Raw genomic sequence first — 23,467 nt, 5'->3', positions numbered from 1 at the left:
TTTAGGTTACTAGGCTTCTAAGGGCCCTTATCATTCAGAGAGAGCAAGTTTTTATCCTCAAGGAGCTTACTTAGGAAATAGACAGTAAATCAGTTGATAAAGAAATTTGATATTTCAAATTGAAGTATTATAAAGAAAGTTGAAGCAGGATAAGAAAAAGAAGACTGGCTGCAGTGTGCATGAGTACATGGTTGCTAGTCTTGATAGGACGGTGAGAATAATCCTTCTGTGTCTTTCCCCAGTATTCCTGTACTCTTGAGCACACAGTTTCCTTTTTGCTTTGTCTCCTCACAGGAAAGAACTGGGACGTGAGTGCTGCCCTCAGTGACTTTGAACAGCTACGACAAGTCCACGCTGGGAACCTGCTCCCATCCTTTAGTGAAGGGAGTAGTGGCTCCAGGAGCCCTGAAAAAGGGGGTTCCGATAGAGAGGCTGCTCGCCCTCCCCGACCCATTCTCCAGCGGCAGGATGACATCATTCAAGGTAGTGGGGTGACTGAGGACTGTGTGTACAGACTGAAAAGGGGGGGCACTGCTAAATGGAGGCAGAAAGTCTGTGGTCCAGTGCAGGTGTTGCTTTCCTTCCTTTCCCCTCCCCCAGGCAAGCCCAGGTTGAGGGGCCTCTGTCTGTCCAGGTGCTTGCCGGAGCCCGTTCTGCATCTTGACTCTTACCCCTGTGAAGGCCTTCTTCAGATAGTGTGACAGAAACTGAGGGAGGAGGATAGTTATCTAGTTGTTGGGATAAGGTAAATAATAAAGCAAAATTAAAAGGATCACCACCACTTACCTCTTTTTAGGGTAATCTGTTAATATTTGCAACAATTGTCTAGCAACAATTAAAAATGCGTATATACTCTGTAAGTCAGCAATTTCCTTTCTAGGAATTTATCATATATGTATATGTATGTGTGCATGTGTATATATGTGTGTATACTTCCTTTCAGTAGATAAATACATACATAAACATATACACATGCAGTGTACAAGGATATTCACTAAGGCATTATTACAGTAATTAAAGCTTGAACAATTTTTAATGTCCTTTATTAAGAATGGTTAAATAGCAGGATCCATATTTACAAATATTCTGCAGTCGTTAGAATTAGATGGAATTTGATAATACTGTCTTGGAAAAAAATTCTCTGAAATCTTTTCAGAAAGGTAAAGATCCAGTACAGTGAATGTAGCATGCTCCTGTTTGTGTTTTGAAAGATGATTTTAAAAGACCTGTTTCTGTGTGCATAAAAACTTCTAGAAGGATGCAGGAGGTTGCCTCTGGGGAAGAGATGAGGAATTCTCAGTGAGAAGGAGACTTTTTTTTTTTGTACAATCATTTTATACCTTTTGGTGGTATTTTGATTTTTTTTAACTAAGGGCACATGGTACTTTGAAATGCTTAAAAAATATTTCTAAAAGAACATCGCTATGAAATAACTTCAGACAGTCCTTGTGTGATTTTGTACATCATCTCTGGTAAATCCTGGATTGAGAATGACTACCTAATATGATTTTGAGCTCTTGCTTCCCTTTGATAATCATTATATAACTCAAGCCATACAAATGATTTACCATGGTACACTGGGCAAATTGTGATCTCAGTGTCATGTCTGCTGGGAAATTGCAAGTGCTGTGTATTCAAAACCAGTGAAATCATTTGTACTGGTTTCCTCTGCAGTATATTAACAATTGCCTGTCCCTATAAATTTCTGAAAAGTATGGGTGTTAAGCAGAGTTGCAGTAGATAATATAAATATTACTGTTAAGAAGAAGATAGTTCCCAAATGTGCAGGATTGGTCATTAATTTTCCTTTCTATACCAGAAATCCTTTTTATATTCTCCATGACTCTGAGAGTTACCAGAGATCACCTGACTAAGTGTAGCTCCATGAAGCCCCATTTATTTCCCTTATCCCTTCTTCTTCCCACCACACAATGACCGGGTTTTTAAATGAATGGGCACCTTATGTTGGGAAATGGAATTATGAGGAGATGCAGAGGAATGTGAGGCAAATTCCAAGTAAGGGTAGGAGGAATGAATGTTTGGTGCCAGTGTGAGTGCCTACAAAAATACTATTTTCCAGATTTCCCCAAGTATATTTGGTTTGACAGAAAAGGGTTGTGAAATCCAGTAGCCAGATAGTCTCAGTTTTTCCCTGACTGGAAACCCTGTTAAGAGGTAGCCGCCAGACGTCAGTGGAAAGCTCTCTGAGTGGGCCGTGTGTATTCTAAGGTGACTCCATTTCTCATTGCAGAGAAACGCCTGTCTAGGGGCATCTCCCACGCCAGCTCCAGCATTGTCTCCCTGGCCCGGTCCCATGTCTCCTCCAATGGTGGGGGTGGGGGGAGCAGTGAGCACCCCCTGGAAATGCCCATCTGTGCCTTCCAGCTTCCAGATCTCACTGTGTATAATGAAGACTTCCGCAGCTTCATAGAGAGAGACCTCATTGAGCAGTCCATGCTGGTTGCCTTGGAACAGGCAGGTCAGTGAGTGCTTCCTCTCGCTTGCTTTCTCTCTATAGGCTGGCCTTGATTGGTAGCTTTTGGTCTAAGTGTGTGGTCTGATTTCAGTCAAAGTCAAGAGTCAATTAGATAAACATGTATTGAGCTAGGTGCTCTTTGAAATTAGAGAAAGGGTATAGATCAGATTCTTTGCTCTGGAAATTTCCTATCTGATGGAAGGGAAACCAGACATATATGTGAAAGGCCTAGGAATCAATACCTAAAAATCAATATGTGAAAAAAATATAACGAATTATAACTGGGTCCTAGTGGACAGAAAAGTCTACTGCTGCAGGTAGGGCAGAGCAGTGACTAATCTAGAAGTTTATATGGAACTTGCCTTCCAGATTGATTTGCCTTTACAGTTGTGTGTGTTTTAAGCTGCCGTTCAGATTAGTTAATGTGATAGAGTGAGACTGCTGGTGTTCTAAGCTAATCAGATTAAAAAAACGAATTCTTACGAGAGAGAGGTGGGCGGTAGGGACATGGGAAGGAAGCTTTTAGTTTTCATTTGGTAACTATCTGTGTTAACCATATACATCTATTTAGAGCTTTCTAAAAATAAAAGTCAGTGTTATCTAGGCTGGTCAATATATAGACCAGTTTTTCTTTCTGTAGACTTTTCAGTAGTCCAAGAAACTGCCTAGCATCCTTCATGAAATGTTTTCCTCATTTAAATGGTGGTTGGCAATTGTGCGATGGCTGTAGAATTGACTCATTTTCTTGGGTGTTTTATGTGCTTTGTCCTATTGTTCATATCTTAAAGTCCCACCACCACACAGATGCTGACATGCTGAGTCTCACATATGCAGATGACATTCAGGGGCACCTACATGCCTTGAATTGTTTTTGTTTTACTGATGATTTTTTTTAAAGAGGTTTATTTATTTATTTGAAGGCAGAGTTACAGAGAGGCAGAGGCAGAGAGCAATGGCTGGAGCTGTGCTGATCTGAAGCCAGGAACCTGGAGCTTCTTCCAGGTCTCCCACGCAGATGCAGGGACCCAAAGACTTGGGCCATCTTCCACTGCTTTCCCAGGCCATAGCAGAGAGCTGGATCAGAAGTGGAGCAGCCGAGACTGGAACTGGCACCCATATGGGATGCCAGCACTGCAGGTGGTGGCTTCACCTGCTATGCCACAGCGCTGACCCCCTGATGTTTTTATGTTGAGCTTTGTTACTATGTTGTTTACTGGTCTCCTGACCAGAGTGAAGTAATCAGAGCCAGACCACACTGCCAACACAGTTTTAACCTCTGATCTTGGCCTTATCATTTAACCCAGAGGTTCCTAACTTTGACCCTATGAAACATTTTGGGCCAGATAATTCTTTGCTGTGTAAGCCACTTTGTGTGTTATATTATGTTTAAAAGCATCCTTGGTCTCCACTAGATGTCAGTTGCATCCCCTTACCTGTTATGAAATAAATGTATCTAACGACATTGTCAGATGTCACTGTGGGACAAAATTGTCCCTGCTTAAGACCCACTGATATAACCCTACATGACCACCGGGTTCTGACTGACTAGATGTAAGTGAAGAAGAAAGAAGAGTTAAGAGAGTGATGGTTTTATTCTGGGAAGCCTTCCCAGAAGAGGCTAATTTAGAATCAGTTTTAGAAATCAGGGTTGTTGTGTTTGCTGCCATCTCCAGCGCCTTTTTAGAAATCAGTGTTGGCCAGCGCCGTGGCTCACTAGGCTAATCCTCCGCCTTGCAGCGCCGGCACACCGGGTTCTCATCCCAGGCGGGGCACCGGGTTCTGTCCCGGTTGCCCCTCTTCCAGGCCAGCTCTCTGCTGTGGCCCGGGAGTGCAGTGGAGGATGGCCCAAGTGCTTGGGCCCTGCACCCCATGGGAGACCAGGAGAAGCACCTGGCTCCTGGCTTCGGATCAGCACGGTGCGCCGGCTGCAGCGCGCCGGCCGCGGCGGCCATTAGAGGGTGAACCAAAGGCAAAGGAAGACCTTTCTCTCTGTCTCTCTCTCTCACTGTCCACTCTGCCTGTCAAAAAAAAAAAAAAGAAAAAAAAAAAGAAATCAGTGATTTGTGATGCAGTGGGTTAAGCAGCCGCTTGTGACACTGGTGTCCCTTATCAGAACGCTAGTTCAAGTCCTGCTGCTCTGCTTCCCATCAAGCTCCCTGGTAATGCGTCTAGGAAGCAGTAGATGAAGGCCCAAGTACTTGGCCCCTGCCTCTCACCTGGGAGAGCTGGATAGTTTCCTAGCTCGTGACTTCAGCCAGCTGAGCCCTGGCTATTGTGATTGTTTTGGGGGAAGCAACAGGTGGAAGATCTTTCTGTCTTTCCCTCTCTTTCTTTGTCTCTCTACCTTTCAAAGAAATAAATTTTAAAAAAGGAGACGTTGAAATAGGGGGGAAGTGAGATAGTCTTCATGGATAATCTGTGCCTTCCTTTCTTGCAGGGCGTTTGAACTGGTGGGTAAGTGTGGACCCCACCTGTCAGAGGCTGCTTCCTTTGGCAACTACTGGAGATGGGAACTGCCTTCTGCACGCGGCCTCTCTTGGTGAGTCTTGAAAGAAGCCCTCCGTTCCCTTGTAGAAAGGAAGCAGTTGAATCAAGTCTCATGTGTACAACTTGACCCAGCCAACCTTGATCTCAGGCAATAGTGGTTGTGCACAGCCAGATTGACTGCATGTGTGTGTGCATGTGTGTGTGAGTGTGTATGTGTGGGCACATGAGGAGAGAGCCCAGCTTTGGTTTTTCAGTCTTTTTCAACGAGTGAGGAGGACACAGGGTTAACATGGGCATCACCCTGAGAACTAACCCCTAGAAGCAATGAGCAGCAATGAGCAGCAATGAGCAAGCAGTATAAAGCTCTGTGTGTGTGTGGTTCTACTTACTATTTATTATTTTGGTGTATTTATTATTTTGTATGTATATTTTCAGCAGTCCTTTTTGACACTTACGTACTTTATATTTTTAAGCTGATTTGCAACTCAGTATTATGTGCCCTTTAAAAACAGTTCACATTTACAGCCAGCCCTCTAGCTTTGATGCTGATTGCTTCAGGATTAAGGGCTTCCTGTTAAGAGCTTGTGGGATGTGGTCTATTCCCCACTTTCAACCTCCAGAGTCAGAATACCCTTTTTGTCTTAAATAAGGCTTTCCTCCCTAAATCACAGTTGGAGTTTCTTTGAAACTGGACTTCAGCCTGTTTTCCTTCCTTCCTGGGTCTGTGTGTCACAGTTAATAAGTGGAGCTGAGTTGATGTAAGGACTCTTCCCACCTTGCTTTCTTGCTACAGGGATGTGGGGATTCCACGATCGGGACTTGATGCTCCGGAAAGCTTTGTATGCACTCATGGAGAAGGGAATAGAGAAAGAAGCATTGAAAAGGCGCTGGAGATGGCAGCAAACACAGCAGAATAAAGAGGTAGGAGAGCCTGGGTGTAAATAGTTTGTTTCCCAAAGCTACCTAATGCCTGGCAGAAGGAAGTTTCTCCAGGGGCTTGGGGAAAGCTGAGACTTAAGGACAAGGTATCTGACACTGTGCTTTGTACCTGACCGGTGCTCAGTAGCCCTTAGTGGCAGTCTGCAAAATGAGATATGAAAATTCCTTGATATAAGAATTATCTTTCTCTCTTTCTCTTTCTTTCCTTTTCCTCTTCCTCCCATCTTTCCTTCCTTCCTGCTTATATTAAGGCTATACAAATTTTTAAGGACTTGAATTTTCAACCCTAATAGAAATGTTAAAAGCATAAAAATTTTGTGGATGTATATATCATTTTTTTTTCATTTACTTAGTTTTAGCTTATTTAAATTAAAAAAATTCCTGTTAAATGGAATTTGAATGGAACTGCTCAGGGATTTGGTAAATGTTGAGGTTGCCTTTAAAAAAAAAAAAGATTTTATGTATTTGAAAGTTAAGAGTTATAGAGAAAGAGGGAGAGACAGAGAGAGATCGTCCATCTGCCGCTTCATTCCCCAGATGGCTGCAACAGCCAGGGCTGGGTCAGGCCGAAACCAGGAGCCAGGAGCTTCCTCTAGGTCTCCCATGTAGGTGGCAGGGGCCCAATCACTTGGGCCATCTTCTGTTGCTTTTCCCAGTCAATTAGCATGGAAGTGGAGCAGCCAGGACACGAACCAGCAAATGCCCATATGGGATGCTGGCATCACAGGCAGTGGCCTAATTGCTGATGTCATAGGTAACAGCTTTACCCACTATGCCACAATGCTGGCCCCTAGTCTGATTTTTTTTTTTTTTTTTTAAGATTTATTTATTTGGAAGGCAGAGGTAGAGAAAGAGGAGGAGAGACAGAGAGAGAGAGAGAGAGATCCTCCACCTGCTGGTTCACTCCCGAAATGGCTGTAAAGGCTGAACAGGCTATCTTCCACTGCTTTCCCAGGCCATTACCAGGGAGCTGGATTGGAAGTGGAGCAGCTGAGACTTGAACCAGTGTCCATATGGGATGCCGGTGCTGTGGGTTGTGGCTTAACCGGCTGTGCCACAGTCCCGGCCCTGCTGGGTTGCTTTTAAATAAGATGATAGTAATGGGTGATTTGTACCTTGTATCTCCATAAGAGGGGGTGGACAAACTGTTTTGTAAAAAACAGTTTTATTAGAACACAGCCCCTCTCAATTTGTGTATTGAGGCATGCAACTGCTTTCCTCTTTGACAGCAGAGTAGAGTGGTTACATATGGCCTGCACAGAGAAAGTTTGCCAACTCCTTCCCTTTACCAGTAACATACATTCACATAAAAATGTTGGGCCTCCCTCTTTCTTTTCCTTGGTCTCTGTGTCTGTCATGTTTGTATCTTCTGCTGTTTCTGTATATCTATTTTTTTTTTTTTTTTTGCCATGATTATGGCTGGCTGTTTCTGGCATTGAATATGGGAATATTTCTGAAAAAGTTATTTCTCTTCCATCTTCTCTCTTTTCTCCTTCTATTGTTTATCATACTTGGGAGTACTATAGTATAGTACTAAAGAACTAAGATATTTTTAAAGGTTATTTAGAATTTTATGTCCTGAAGATTTAAAATATGTAAGTAGAGTGTATTACTTGTTTCTTAAAAACAAAGAATCCATGTTAAGATCAGAATCCTGTCCTTGATCATCCAGTTTGCCCTAGAACACTCCCCAGAGAAATCAGCACTCACGGGCAAGGCCACATAAGTGACATTCTTTATTACCTTCCAAAAGCTGGACGAGGCTTTATGGAAAGCTGCTTTTGCCTGAGCTAAAACCAGCCTAGAATTTAGACCCCAAAGCATATTAGTAGTCGGTTTTTCTTCTTCCTCAGACCTTAGAGCTTTTCCTTCTCCCTTAGATCTGAGGCTTTGGAGACAAGAAAAGAGAAAGCAGAGCCTGCTGTTTAGGAGAAATGATAGCGGCAATCACAGAGTAGCTGTGCTCAGCTCCAGCTGCTAGAGCTATCGTTGTTATTATTTTATTTGTAAGGAGATTTTTGTTTGAGATGCAGAGAAAAAGAGACAAGACAAGGAGGGAGCTTCCATCTGTTGCTTGCTCTCCAGATACCTGCAAAGGCTTGAGTCTAACCTGAGAGTGAGAAACTCAGTCCAGGTGTCTCATGTGGGTGGCTGGGACCTGACTGCTTCGAGCCATCACTTGCTGCCTCCCAGGATCCACTGGAAGCTGGAATTGGGAGTTGGAGCTGGGACTCTGACACGGTTGTAGGACGTCCCAGTTGGCATTGTGACTGCTGGGCCAAATGGCCTGCCCCTGTTGTCACTATTTTATTTTATTTTTTTTAAGATTTACTTGTTTATTTGGAAATCTGAGTGATAGGGAATGAAGGAAAGAGGGACAGAGCTGTTCCATCTGCTAATACAGTCCCCAAATGCCTGCAACAGCTGGGGTTGGGCCAGGCCTAAGCCAGGAGCTTGGAATTCCACCTGAGATTCCCATGTGGGTGGCAGGAATCCAAGTACTTGGGCCGTCATCTGCTGCCTTCCCAGGTGAATTAGTAGGAAGCTGGATCAGAAACGGAGTAGCTAGCGCTCAAACTGGTGCTCCAATATGGAATGTGCACATGCCAAATTGCAGCTTAACCAACTGTGCCACAGTGCCTGCCTTTATAGTTATTACTTTAAATAACAGTTCGATTATGATGATACTAAAAAATTTTTAAAAACATTATGATGGTATTTAGTCAGGAGTCTCAGAAATAGCCAAATTCTGTCTTTGGTCAGTCATTCCTTCCCTCTCAAAAATTCTGGTGGAAATTTATGCATAGAGAATAGTGGCTGGTGCAGGGGCAATCATTTGGCTCCTTTTGCTCAGTACAATGAAAGTTCCATACTGCCAATGGGACCCATATACTTTTCTTAGCCTAGACCATACATAGCCTTATACCCTGCCGTAGGAGTGGGTATGAGGAGGTGATGTTCCAAGGAGTTTCTTTTAGTTCTGTAGTACCAAACACCAGACAAATCTAGCTTTGATTTTCTGGGTCTCCTTGATTGTGTTAAAAATTTGGAAAAGCTTAACTAAAAATATTTTCTTAAAATGCTTAAGCTGGAAGTGTACACCCCCTAGTGGCTGTGTGTATTAAAACAGGAAGCAGATAATGGGTGAGAGAAAAGTATAAACAGAGCTTCCTGGATGTATATCTGAGAGTGACCAGAGCATCCCATACATAACCAGTGCCTTGCTCTTTTTATGTTTGATCAAAATGAAACTTGTAGTAGCGTTTTAAAAATTGAAAACACTTGTACTTTTGTCTCTTTCAAAATTATTCAAGTGTTACTAACAATAGCTCTCAAAATCCTGCAAAATTTGTTCCTGAGGCCCCTCTGTTTCTACTATGCTTCCTTCTATATTGTCAGTGTGCATTTAGAATCAGTAAACTCATTTTAATGCTAAAGTAATACAAAAAATAAAATTAATAAGGTAAACTTTTCTCTCAAATCATCACATATATCCTAAAGCCAATGATTTTTCTTTAAAATATTTATTTATTTATTTGAAAGGCAGAGTTATAGAAAGGCAGAGGCAGAGAGAAAGAGACAAGTCTTCCATCCGCTGGTTCACTCCCCAAATAGCTGCAACAGCCGGAGCTGGGTCAATCCGAAGCCAGGAGCCTGGAGCTTCTTCCAGGTCTCCTATGTGGGTGCAGGGGCCCAAGGACTTGGGCCATCTTCTACTGCTTTCCCAAGCTATAGCAGAGAACTGGATCTGAAGTGGAGCAGCTGGGACTCGAATTTGCACCCATATGCAATGCTAGCACTGTAGGCAGCAGCTTTACCTATTATGCCATGGCACCGGCCCCCTAGCCAATGATATTTTAAAATAGTTTGTGCCACTACATGCTCTCCTTTAATAAAAAATAATTTTACTTAGGCTGGCGCCATGGCTCACTAGGCTAATCCTCCGCCTTGCGGTGCCAGCACACCAGGTTCTAGTCCCGGTCGGGGCACCAGATTCTGTCCCGGTTGCCCCTCTTCCAGGCCAGCTCTCTGCTGTGGCCCGGGAGTGCAGTGGAGGATGGCCGAAGTGCTTGGGCCCTGCACCCACTTGGGAGACCAGGAGAAGCACCTGGCTCCTGCCTTCGGATCAGCGTGGCGGCCATTGGAGGGTGAACCAACCGCAAAGGAAGACCTTTCTCTCTCTCTCTCTCACTGTCCACTCTGCCTGTCAAAAAAATTTTTTTAAAAATTAATAATTTCACTTGGCATGTATTTTTTTTTAAATAGGATTTTTTTTTAAGATTTATTTATTTATTTATTTATTTGACAGAGTTACAGACAGTGAGAGGGAGAGACAGAGAGAAAGGTCTTCCTTCCGTTGGTTCACCCCCCAAATGGCCGCTCCAGCGGGAGCTACGCGGATCTGAAGCCAGGAACCAGGTGCTTCTCCCGGTCTCCCATGGGGGTGCAGGCCCAAGCACTTCGACCATCCTCTACTGCCCTTGCAGGCCACATCAGAGAGCCGGACTGGAAGAGGAGCAACCGGGACTAGAACCTGGCACCCATATGGGGTTCTGGTGCCACAGGCAGAGGATTAGCCAAGTGAGCCACGGCGCCAGCCCGGCATGCATTTATTAATTATTGATCACATAATATGCACTGGGCAATTGTTGCCTTTACGAATAGTAGGAGAAAATGGACATAAGTACATAGTTGCAGCAAAGTGTTAGAAGTATGACCTCTGTGAGAGAAGTCTGTATAGCAGTTGGGGAGGGAGGGCACAAAAGAAGGAGTGACTGATCTACCAGGGAGAATGAGGAAAGGCTTTCATAGAATATTGATACATGAATTCTGTCCTAAAAGTTAAGGAATTGTTGAGTGGGTAGATAGGGAGTGGAGCTGCTCCAGGCAGAAACTGGGAGATACAAAACCATGTAGTGGGTGGGCACTGGCTTCATGGTTAAGATATTGGTGCAGATGCACGCATTGTGTATTGGAGTGGCCAGGTTCCATATGGGCTCTGGCTCCTGACTCCAGCTTCCTGCTTATGCAGACCCTGAGAAGCAGCACTGATGGTGTAGGTAACTGGGCTCCTGTCACCCACATGGGAGACCTGGATTACATTTCTCTCTTTTTTTTTTTAAGATTTATTTTATTTATTTGAAAGACAGGGTCACGGAGAGAGGTAGAGACAGAGAGAGAGGTCTTCCATCCCCAGATGGCTGCAACAGCCGGAGCTGGGTCAATCCGAAGCCAGGAGCCTGGAGCTTCTTCCAGGTCTCCTACGCGGGTGCAGCGGCCCAAGGACTTGGGCCATCTTCTACTGCTTTCCCAGGCCACAGCAGAGAGCTGGACTGGAAGAGGAGCGGCCAGGACTAGAACCAGCGCCCATATGGGATGCCAGTGCTGCAGGCCAGGACATTAACCTGCTGCACCACAGCTCTGGCCCCTGGATTATATTTCTAACTCCTGGCTTTGGCCCTGGACCAGACCTAGCCTTATGGACATTTGAGGAGTAGATGGGAGTTCTTTATCTATGTGTGTCTCTCAAATAAATAAATGAAACTTTAAAAAGAGTGTTTTTATTGAGACAGGCGTTTACTTTGATGATCTGGAATATGAGGAAGTGTGGAGCAGGTGGCAACTTTCAATAGGCAGCTGGATATGTAAATATAAGAAATCAAAGGACATATGGCTGTAGAGTTAGATCTGAGTCATGACATATAGTTAGTAGTGAATGGGATTATTACAGCAGCAGAAGAGATCACCCTGAGGCTAAAATCATTGCCACAATACCCATATTTTTTTGTTAGACAGAATTCAGAAAAATAGGAGGAAGTAGTGTTATGGAAGCTAAAGAGAGAGAATATGTAAACAGGCTCATTGTGGCTCAGAGAGCTAAGCTGCCACTTCCAATACTAGCATCCCATATTGGAGTTCTGGTTTAAGTCCTGGCTGCTCCACTTTCAGTCTAACTCCCTGCTAATGCATCTGAGAAGCAGTGGAAGATGGCCTAAGTGCCTAGGCTCCTACCATCAATATGGGACACCTGGATGTTGTTATGGGCTCTTGGCTTCAGCCTGGCCCTGGCTATTGTGGGCATTTGAGGATTGAACCAGCAGATGGAAGATCTCTCTCCCTGTCTTTCCCTCTATATAACTCTGTCTTTCAAATAAAATAAATAAATCTTAAAAAAAAAAAACGAACAGGAAAATAAGCCACATGAAGTCTAGGAAAGATAACACAAAGAGACAACTGGATTTGGCAGTTAGAAGGTCATTGCTGTCCTTTTTCAGGGTCAGTTAGGTACAGTGGTATATGAGGGGTGGGGAAGTAGGTGGAGGGCAGGAATAGAATTCAGATTATAATGAGTCAAAAAATAATAGAGGATATAGAAGTATGAGAAAGACCATAGATTATTCTTTTATGGATCTCGACTATGAAAGGGAAAAGGGATTTAACTTTGTAGTACAATTATAAACTAAGCACTAAGAGAACAGAGATTCAGAAAACAGTGAATTGGAATGAGTGTTGCCTCTTAATTGTTTGATGTCCTCTACCTGTCTTTCACACAGTCAGGGCTGGTATACACAGAGGATGAGTGGCAGAAGGAATGGAATGAACTGATCAAACTTGCCTCGAGTGAACCCCGAATGCATCTGGGTGCCAATGGAGCCAACTGTGGTGGGTGAGTATGGCTAAGTCGGGGAATAGGAAATAATCATCTTGGAGCCCTTATTGGGCTCTGGAAGCTGTATTGTCTGTAGGTCCCAGTGTCTAGAGGGCTCTGTGGAAGAGGGTGTTGGAAGAAGAGAGGAGCTGTGGCAAGGGTGCATAAGTGTTTACAACATGGTTTGGTTTAGAACCAGAAATGGTCCAGTATTACCAGAATATATAGTACAGGATATAAAATGATAGAAGAGGTGGGAATCCACGTTTTTGTATACCATGTTAAGATTTCTCTTGTACTCTGCTGAGGAATTAGAATTGTATCCCAGCCAGACTTTGGGAAACTACAGGACAAGTGACCCAGTATCTTCAGGAAGTTAAGTGGTAAGGAAAATAAAAATGAAAAGGAAACCTATAGGTTTAAAGACACTGGAGACACAGCAACCAATGGAAATATGTGGACACTTATAAGACATTTATAGGGAAATGTAAACAGCTCTACATATTTGATTATTGTTAAATGTTTACAGTGTGACACTAATGGCATTATGGTTATAAAAAGGAGTCATTTATTTTTTAGAAATACAAATTGAAATATATATGGGTGAAAACTATGGTGTCTAGGATTTGCTTCAAAATAATCCAGTGGGGAGGGGGTGGGAAGTGATAGGAAAATAGACTGAGGTGTAGTTGAAACAAGACTGACCATGTCTTTATAGTTGTTGGGGCTGGATGATGGATATATGAGAGTTTAGTTTAATATGCTTAAAATTTTGAAATTTTCCATAATAAAAAGTTAAAATTATAACCTATCCAACCTTTTTGTACATAAGACTAATCTGGGAGAATTGTTTAAAATGCAGATTTCTGGACTTCTACTTCAGGAAAGTCTGGTTGAGTTGGAGTGTGGTAAGGCCCAAGAATCTATAACCAATACCCATTGTTGAATGACATTACTTGGGGATGGAGGGTGGCAGGAAGCCACTGCATTTTGAATATGAGGTGGCAGGAACAAATTTGTCTGTTTGAACACGTGGGCACCAGAACGGATAATGAAGTTGAGGGAAGTGAGACTAGAGTGAGTTGTAGAGATCTAGGGAAAAGGGCCATGGTGTGAACAGGGTGCAAACAGGGTGGTTGACTGAAGATAGGCCAGAGACACATGCAGGAGATTCCTAGGAGATGGAATTTGTAAAGGCAGTGATTAATTGAAGGTGAGAGACCAGGAACAGTAAATATTTCACATATTTCTGGTTAAGCAACTGAGATAGTGATAAAGTTTTTATTTATTTATTTGAGAGGTAGAGTTATAGGCAGAGAGAGGGAGAGACAGAGAGAAAGATCTTCCAGCCCCTGTTTTATTCCCCAAATCCAGAGCTGAGCTGATCCAAAGCCAGGAGCCAGAAGCTTTTTCCGGGTCTTCCACGCAGGTACCGGGGCCCAGTCACTTGGGCTATCCTCCACTGCTTTCCCAGGCCATTAGCAGAGAGCTGGATCAGAAGAGAAACAGCCGGGATACCAGCCAGCTCCCATATGGGATTGCAGGTGCCAGAGGCGGAGGCTTAGCCTACTATGTGCCAACCCTGAGGCTGTTATTAAATAAGGGGATATAAAAATATTTTTCAGCTTTTGGCGAGGTGTAGAGAGTGTGGTGTGGGACATTTGTGATGGACAAAGTAAGCAGGATGAGGGTGAGGCTACACAGTTGTGTGCTGGGCTACTGGGTAAAGAGAGTTGAGGGAGGTCGTTGAGCAGATGGGGATTACTGGGCTGCAGGTTAAAGCCCTGGTCTGCAGCGCCGGCATCCCATGTGGGCACCGGTTCCAGTCCTGGCTGCTCCGCTTCCCATCCAGTTCTCTGCTGTGGCCTGGGAAAGCAGTAGAAGATGGCCCAAGTCCTTGGGCCCTGCATCCACGTGGGAGACCCAGAGGAAGCTCCTGGCTCCCAGCTCCTGATCAGCACAGCTCTGACCGTTGTGGCCATCTGGGAAGTGAACCAGAGGATGGAAGACACCTCTCTCTGTCTGTAACTCTACCTCTCAAATAAATAAGTGAATCTTAGAGAGAGAGAGAGAGACAGACAGACAGAGAGACAGAGACAGAGATTACTTCCAGTTTCCTAACACAGTTTTAAACCCAGAGTCTTCAGATCTCTTTTCTTGGATTTCCCCATATGTGAAGCAGAATAAGAACAGCTATGATAGTATAAAATAAGCGGCTGTGTCAGTGGCAGCCTTCACGTGGGAAAACCAGGTCGGGGGACAGGTACTCCCCTCCCCTGTCCGCATGCCCCGTCTGCAGGCGTCTTGTTTGGCTGTCTTCTCCGCCCACTGCCTCCCTTTCACTGCCCTCCTCCCTGCACCGCTAGGGTGGAGAGTTCTGAGGAGCCAGTCTACGAGAGTCTGGAAGAGTTCCACGTCTTTGTCCTCGCTCATGTACTCAGGAGGCCCATAGTGGTTGTGGCAGACACCATGCTGAGGGACTCCGGAGGAGAAGGTGAGTCAGCAGGCCGTCTCCCTGCACCCCGAGCACCCTTACTTACAGAGCCCTGGACCAAGCAGTAGGAGGGCAGGCAAGAAGATATACAGGCCTGTGGAAGAAAAAAATCAGATATAAATTAGAACACTGCAAAATTCTCAGATTCCAAGTAAAGCAGTTGCAGTTCATTGATAAGTGTTTGTAGCAAAGAATGACTGAATAAGTTGGAATGAAGAGGGACTGCACTGGCAGAGTGGGATGGAGGGGTTGTCCGCCAGGCAGGCACATAGCCTTACTAATGATCTTCCTGGTTTCCTGCAGCATTTGCCCCTATTCCCTTTGGGGGAATCTATCTGCCCTTGGAGGTCCCAGCCAGCCAGTGTCACCGCTCCCCTCTGGTGCTTGCCTACGATCAGGCCCATTTCTCTGCACTCGTGTCCATGGAGCAGAAGGAGAATTCCAAGGAACAAGGTGCTGAATGCAGTGTCTGTCTCTGGTATCTTTTGGTCTGTGTTATTTTCACTTGGAAAAGTAGAAATGAGGCTAATATTGGAGGAAAGAATCAGGAGACACGTAAGTCTAGACAATGCATATTGACACTAAAGATAAACCAGCTATTGTGGCTATACCAGCATTGTGGCATAGCAGGTTAAGTGGATGGAAGATCTCTCTCTCTCTCTGCCTCTCCTCCTCTCTCTGTAACTCTGCCTTTTAAATTAAAAAAAACAAAACAAAAAACAAAAAAAAACTTAACAAAAAATAACTTCTTTAAAATAAAAAGATACACCAGAGTTTCCAAATGAAAAAAATATATTATTGGGAAAACATAGCTTATATTCCCTGTTTTGGATGGAGTAGGAACTTATGTGTTAAGGTCATTAGGACTTTCCAATGATGCTTTGCTGTATTTGTCTCTCTCTGTAACTCTAACTCTAGTTACAGAGAGAGAGATGGAAAGACAGAGAAAGAGAGAGAGAGAAAGAGATCTTCCATCTGCTGGTTTACTCCCTAAATGGCTGCAATGGCTAGGGCTGGGCCAAGCTGAAGCCAGGAGCCTAGAACTCCATCCAAGTCTCCCACATGGGCGGTGGGGACCAAGCACGTGGATCATTTTCCACTGCTTTCCCAGTGCATTAGCAGGGAGCTGGATCAGAAGTGGAGCAGGGGACACTCAAAGTACTCATGTGGGATGCCAGCATAGCAGGGGTGGTAACTTAACCTGCTGTGCCACCGCGCTGGCCCCTGCTGTATCTGTCTTAACTGTAGCTTTGGATTCTCTGAATATACTTTAACCAGCAAGAACATCCTGAAAGTTAGTTACCTGACTGGGGAAGGAGTTATATAGACTACTGGCCTCAATTGTATAGGATAGCCCATTGGTTTTGTTTGTGTTTTATTTATTTGGGAGGGAGAGAAAGCTGCCATTTTCACTCAGGCATGGGCTGGGATGGGCCTTAGCTGGAAACTCAATCTAGGTCTCCCACATGGGAGGTGGGAACTCAACTACTTGAGCCACTGCTGCCTCCCAGGGTCTGCATTACAAGAAGCTGGAGTCAGGAGCCAGAGCCGGGTATCAAACTCAGGTACTCAGATATGAAACACGGGCATCTTAACCAGTGTCCTAACGAGGCAAAACTCCCACCCCAGCCTATTAGTTTTTTTGTTTGCTTGCTTGTTTTTTAAAAAAGATTTATTTATTTATTTATTTATTTGAAAGGCAGAGTTGCAGAGAGGCATAGGCAGAGAGAGAGATCTTCCATCTGCTGGTTCACTCCCCAGATGGCCACAACAGCCAGGGCTGCACCAATCCAAAGCCAGGAGCCAGGAGCTTCTTCCAGGTCTCCCATGTGGGTTCAGGGGCCCAAGGATTTGGGCCATCTTCTACTGCTTTCCCAGGCCATAGCAGAGACCTGGATGGGAAGTAGAACAGCTGGGACTTGAATTGGTGCCCATATGGGATGCTGGCACTGCAGGCAGTGGCTTTACCCGCTACGCCACAGTGCCGGCCCCAAAAATAAAGCTGTGTCCCTGGGTGGACTTGAACCATCAGCCTTTTGGTTAACGGTTGAATGAGCTAACCGATTGTGCCATAAAGACACGTGGTTTCTAATGCTAGGGGTAATTCACATGGAAGTGTGTACAATTAGAGACCCGTGGCATGATTTTAGTGAAGTTGCTCTGTGTTCAGTTGCCTTTCTTTTTCCTCAAGAAGACTCACTGATGGCATGTTTCTTCCTTCTCAGCTGTGATCCCACTTATGGATTCAGAGCATAAACTGCTGCCCTTGCACTTTGCTGTGGACCCTGGAAAAGGCTGGGAGTGGGGCAAGGATGATAACGACAATGTCCGATTGGCCAGGTGAGGCAGGCCTAGCTCCTCTTCCATCTGCTTTGTAGCTGGGGTATCCTCTGCACATGACATCTGTCTCCCAGGGAGTTTTCCTCAGCTCGCAGGGAGACAGTCGCACCCCAGCTCCAGTTTCTCTGGGAGGATGGACAGGCAGAAAATAGGCTGAGCTCCAAGACTCTTGCATCACACAGCTGGCTGCATTTTGTCCTGAAAGAGAAAGGGAATGCTGGGATCTCACCTTGTTCTTGTCTTCTACAGAGAGCTTGTGCCTGCACCAGTACATCCCAGAATCCCCAAAACAGGGGTCAGAAAACCAAGATAATAAAGTCACACTTCTTACTGCCCAAGTGACAGGGATTTTACGTAGTTAATTGAAATAGTTGGCTCTAGGTTTTCACACTTCTGGAATTAAACAGGCAGAAAAAAAAAAAAAAAAGAAAGAAAGAAAAAGAAAACAGTTCCCTCCCAAGCACCCTCTTTCCCCCATCCTGCTTCCCGGTAGCGTGCGTAGCCTCCTCCTGCCTCCCTCCACAGCTTCCCTAGGGAAGGCATATGAAGGAAATAGCTCTGCTCTTACTCTCTGACCCAGCACTTCCTTCTTTGGGCCCCTGCAAGTTGGTCCTAGCTGAGAGAGTTTGATTTAAAAACCCAGTGTGATAGGTTTTTAAAAACAATTTTCAACAACTCATCAAAACTTCCTTCTAAAAAATATTTACAACATAATAAGAGTGGCTATGGTTTAATGTTTGCTATTTTCGGATGCTGTGCTGATGCACCCTTTCCAAATACCATTTTTTGTCTTCAAAACAACCCTGCAGCATAGATACTATTATCTGTACCCATTGTCCATCCCAGATGGATTACAGGGAGGTTGAAGTGACTTGCTCAAGGTCATAAAACTCAGTGATTGGTAGAGCTACTGTTAAAGCCCAACCGTGTCTGACACCCAAGCCACATAACCTTCTTCCACCCTTCCAAGTATATTATATTGCTTTGTTTTTAGAAGGTCACAGCAGGTTTTTAAGTGTTTTTTTTTTTTTCTTCTCCTTTCCACAGTGTAATTCTGTCCCTAGAGGTCAAATTGCATCTGTTGCATAGCTACATGAGTGTGAAGTGGATCCCACTGTCCTCCGACAGCCAGGTGAAGACTTCTCCTGCCCTGCCCCTTGGGCGGCCTCGTTTGCGGAGACGGGAGAGCGAGGAGCTCCAGTGGCACTCTCTTTCTGAATCTGCTGTGTGGTAGCTTGGGACTAGAGGTTAGGAAGCTGGAAGATGTCAGTGAGTTCCCAGGAGCACTTCGTCCTGCCTTTCTGCCCGTTAGCGGCCCCTCCATTTTCTACAGTTCTTCTCCAGCCAGGGTCTGCTTTCTGGTACTAAAACCCATTCTTTAGGACAAGTTTCCTGGCCTTTTTTGTGACCTTGAGATTGTTATTATTTTGTCCCAAGCCCTCTGTAGTTAGACCTTTGTTTGGATACCAGAAGGATGTAGAATAGCCTAGAGATCCTGGTGATGTGAGTTCTGAGCTAGCACGGAAACAGAAGAGCAAAGAGAAACTGGCCAGCTCCAGTGCTGAGTGCATAGAAGTTGAGGGCATGCCTGTGGGCAGAGCTGGTTCCTCGAGATTAAGTTTGAGCAGCATATGGCCCAGAGAAGTTTCTAGTGCAGGACATCCTGGTGTCCTGTATAAAACATTCTCCCTCCTCGGCCCAGAGCACCGCGCTCAGTGCTCTCACGGAGCAGTCAGGCTTCCCTTGCCGTGTCCTTACTACAGAGAGGGTTGCACTGTGGACGGGGAGGTGAGCGTGAGCTCCATCGGCCTGGGAGCATGCCGCGGAGACCAGCGCCCTCCTTTTCTGGAGCTGACAGCCATTCCAGCTGGCTGTCACCACGGTTGTCCATATGGCAGTAGCTGTCGGGAGAGGGCCCTGGGGACTCACCCGAGCCCAGACCAGTGGGATAAGTCAGCACCGTTCTGCTCTCTTCCAGGCTCCTCTGGCCCAGCCTGAGTCCCCCACAGCCTCCGCTGGAGATGAGCCCCGCTCCACTCCTGAGTCTGGGGAATCAGACAAGGAGTCAGTTGGCAGCAGTTCAACCAGCAATGAGGGCGGCAGGCGGAAGGAGAAGGCAAAGCGGGACCGGGAGAAGGACAAGAAGAGAGCGGATTCTGTGGCTAACAAACTGGGCAGCTTCGGCAAGACCTTGGGCAGCAAGCTCAAGAAGAACATGGGCGGCCTGATGCACAGCAAGGGTTCTAAGCCTGGAGGGGCGGGAACGGGGTCAGGGGCGAGCGGTGGCACTGAGACCCTGGAGAAGAAGAAGAAGAACTCACTGAAGAGCTGGAAGGGTGGCAAGGAGGAGGCGGCGGGGGATGGGCCGGCATCTGAGAAGCCCACCTCGGAGGCCACGGGTAATGGAGGGGGCAAGTATAGCCAGGAGGTGATGCAAAGCCTGAGCATTATGAGGATTGCCATGCAAGGGGAGGGGAAGTTCATTTTTGTTGGAACCCTGAAGATGGGTCACCGCCACCAGTATCAGGAGGAGATGATCCAGCGCTACCTCTCTGATGCCGAGGAGAGATTCCTGGCAGAGCAGAAGCAGAAGGAGGCAGAGAGGAAGATCTTGAATGGAGGGCTAGGGAGTGGGCCTCCTCCAGCCAAAAAGCCAGAGCCAGACGGTGGGGAGGAGCAGCTGACTGGCCCCCCGGCAGAGGCCAAGGCTGGGGCGTTCTCTGCTGGCTACCCTGGGGGCTTCACCATCCCCAGGCCTTCTGGGGGTGGTGTCCACTGCCAGGAGCCCCGGAGGCAGTTGGCAGGGGGCCCGTGTGGGGGGGGCCTGCCGCCATATGCCACCTTCCCCAGACAGTGCCCTCCAGGGCGACCCTATCCGCACCAGGACAGCATCCCTTCCCTGGAGCCGGGCAGTCACTCCAGGGATGGAGTTCACAGGGGTGCGCTGTTACCACCCTCCTTCCGCGTGGCTGATTCCTATAGCAACGGCTACAGGGAGCCCCCTGAGCCAGATGGATGGGCTGCAGGTCCCCAGGGACTTCCCCCAACCCAGACCAAATGCAAACAACCGAACTGCAGCTTCTATGGACACCCTGAGACAAACAACTTCTGCTCCTGCTGTTACAGGGAAGAACTGAGGAGGAGGGAACGGGAACCTGCTGGGGAGCTGCTGGTGCACAGGTTCTGAGTGGGTGGAACCTTGGAGGGCAAGGGGGCTGAACAAAGAAAGTTAAGCTCAGCTGATTGGCTCATCAAGACCCAGCCTCCATGTTGAGGGGGCAAATGCAGTAACGTTTGTGGGAGCCTGGCCAGAAGCCCTTAAGTGTGTGTGCGGTTGGAGTGGTGCCAGGCTGGCAAGCGTAGGTCAGGGCTGCACGCTGCCTCGGGGGCTGCACTGTTCCTTTGCAGAGCTTGACTTGGTGGCACTGGGGTGCTCAAGGGGGGAAAGATGGTGCTTCTGTCTCTTAACCCCTTGGGTGCCACCCCATGACCAAGGGAAAGTAGCAGGGGAAGGTTTGGTGTGTGGGGGTGGGAGGTGGGCAGACGCCTGGGGGAGGAACAGGTAAAGGAGGCTCTCAGTAAATAAAAGAAAAAACAGACCAAAGTTCTTTTAGGTTGGAAAAAAGCACAAGGTGGTGGAGTTGGGAGTGTGGAGGGGAGGTGAGAAACGGGACAAATTTGCTATTGATTTGGATTGAGATAGAAGTTACGGTGGATAACTTCTTCCTCCCAGAGGAGCTGGAAGGCCGAGGCGGTCGTACGGGCCCTTGTTGGGAAGAGGGGGAAGTTGAAATCCCAGTTTATTGAGATGGGAAAAGGAGCAACTGCAAAGGGGAATCCTTTTTGCTCTAGCGTTTTTCCTTCTGGGAGTCATTTGTCAGCTGTTCTAGTTTGAGAGGAAGTTGCTGACTGCCCCCATCTTTTCCTCATTCTTTTTGAGGGCCAAGCTCAGCTAAGTTAAGAAGGTGGTGATTCTTTTTTAAGAAAGACTTTAATTTTATTAAAAAAAAAAAGGGGGGGGGGGTTCCCTCTGGGAAAGAGAAGCGTGATGAGCAGAGTGACTGTGTGTTGCGTCTCTCCAGTGACTCAATGCAGAGGTGATATTTTTTACTACGTAGCAATAACCATGAATGCACCTTGGGAGGAGTTACAGGAAAGACAGACATTTGGCCAGACTGTTCCAAACCAAACCACAAACTAAACAGAGCGCTACCATCTTCTGCTGCTGTGTTTCTGTAGGAAGCAATTTATTTTATTGACTTTTTTTTTTTTAAAGGAAAAGACCCAATGAGCAAAAACATTTTAAAAACTGATTTTTTTTTTTCCTATTTAAGTGATTCTTTCTCCTTCCTGTCTACTTTTGGAGAATGAATTTAACATCCCGGCTTCTTTTGTTAAGCCATAGTTGACCTTAATCTGTGGTTAGTTTATTAAAATAATAATTAAAAAAAACTTTGTAAGAAGAGATATTTTTGATATTAGGACTGATGTTAAAACATGGGGTGGGTTTTGGGGCAATTTATAAAAAAGGTAGTTAGAGAAATATATTTTAGTGAACTATAACCACAGATCACAGTTTACTCCCAATGAGCTGATCTGTTTGGATTTCTCCCTTTCTCTGACCCAGCCCTGTTCTTCAGGGTCTGGGAGTGGGGATCTGGACACAGTAGGGGGAGCTTCTTTGCATTTTGCACAAAGCACAAGTCTGGACAGCCTGTGCTCTGGCCAGAGCCATTTCTAAGAGCTTTAAACCGGAAGACCTGTCCTGGGCCAATTTTCCTTTTTCTTTATATTTTTTTCTGGGAAAAAAAAATCAACTATGCAATTGTATACACTCCTGGGTGCGCATGAAGAAGGAAAATAAGTGTACTTAAGTGTCCAGAGTGTAAATTGGGGCTATTTTTCTGCTTTTGGATTTCTCCTTTGAGGTATGTGTTAGTCACCCTCATAGCATTCCCATGGAATGTAATCCCCCCACATTTGATCCAAGACAGACAAGGCAAGGGGTGTTGGAGGGTCTCTTATTTGCATGTGTTCCTTCTGCTTGGGAAAGTTGTCCCATCTCCCCCTCAGTGACAAAGCCCACCAAGCCCTTTCTCCTCATTGGACTGCTCACAGTTTAGAAACCATCCTCCCTACAAACTTGAAAGTCACCGATTTTCCAAATCCGAGTCTGTTGATTTCATAATTGTCTATTAATTTGTAGGCTTTTATTTGAAAATAGGTTGGTTTTAAGGAAGCAATGAGACTCCAAAAGAAGGGAAGTGTATGTTTTGGGGCTGGACTGGAACTTAACAGTACGAGACAAGCACTCACTTCAGGTGCAAGATGTAAAGGAGTACTCAGTAATTAAGCCGAATCCTTTTTGTTAATGCAGTATTTTAAAGAGTTACTGCAAAAATCCACATTGAACAAAATATGAAAATCTTAAATACAGAATCTGACTAGACCAGGATGAGCGGGAAGCTGAATTGAGCATAAGTCCTGCCTTTAAGTTTTTGTGTATTGTTCTTCGTGGATTTGTTTGCCTTAATTTGATCTTCTAAAATATTGTATTAAAATAATGTGTATCTTGGTTACTGGGGTTTTTGACCCCCGTTAAATTCTGTGTGCTCATCTCGCCTTAATCCTTTCCCTGTTTTTGGGGATTGAACAAGGCTGGCAAAACCATCATCGCATGAGCCCTAACATGTCCCACACAGGCGCTCACACCACACCCTGAGTTTGCACAACTCCCCCAGCTTTCCCGGAGGCCTCTGTATCCTAGGACGCTGGCCTGGACCAATAGGAATGGAAACAGACCAAGGTTTTTCCCCAAAAATAAAACCAGGAAAGTTTTGATTCTCTAATTGCCTGCTGTGTTTGGATTTGATGTGTTACTAGATTTTGGTTAATACTTTTGTTTTTAAAAATCTGAGGACAAATGAACAAAAACAAACTTTGTATCTTGTTTGTTTTTATTTATAAATTGTTCAATTCCAATTCTTTTTTGCCCTCTTTTCAATGAGAAAAAAAAAAGGTGGAAATTGTAGAGGATGGTGTAAGGGTGAATATTGCTAAATTAGGGCTTTATGCTCCATAC

General features: G+C 45.4%; 1 protein-coding gene across 4 annotated transcripts in view; it reads left to right on the top strand.

Annotated features, from left to right (window-relative positions):
* The window catches only part of OTUD7B (OTU deubiquitinase 7B), a 65,232-nt gene extending 41,865 nt beyond the window's left edge, over positions 1-23,367 (top strand). For all 4 annotated transcript variants that reach the window (XM_062192168.1, XM_062192165.1, XM_062192167.1 and 1 more), the window contains exons 3-12: positions 295-483; positions 2,252-2,479; positions 4,914-5,015; positions 5,757-5,884; positions 12,457-12,569; positions 14,918-15,045; positions 15,349-15,498; positions 17,271-17,385; positions 18,433-18,517; positions 19,364-23,367. In XM_062192168.1, coding sequence (XP_062048152.1) covers positions 295-483; positions 2,252-2,479; positions 4,914-5,015; positions 5,757-5,884; positions 12,457-12,569; positions 14,918-15,045; positions 15,349-15,498; positions 17,271-17,385; positions 18,433-18,517; positions 19,364-20,572 — 2,447 coding nt within the window. In that variant the 3' untranslated portion in view covers positions 20,573-23,367. The remainder of the gene's footprint in view (positions 1-294; positions 484-2,251; positions 2,480-4,913; positions 5,016-5,756; positions 5,885-12,456; positions 12,570-14,917; positions 15,046-15,348; positions 15,499-17,270; positions 17,386-18,432; positions 18,518-19,363) is intronic.
* Positions 23,368-23,467: the final 100 nt, after the last annotated feature.

This window comes from Lepus europaeus, chromosome 5 (assembly GCF_033115175.1).
Source record: "Lepus europaeus isolate LE1 chromosome 5, mLepTim1.pri, whole genome shotgun sequence".
Taxonomy (NCBI): Eukaryota; Metazoa; Chordata; class Mammalia; order Lagomorpha; family Leporidae; genus Lepus; species Lepus europaeus.
This window is presented reverse-complemented; position numbering and strand designations above follow the sequence as displayed.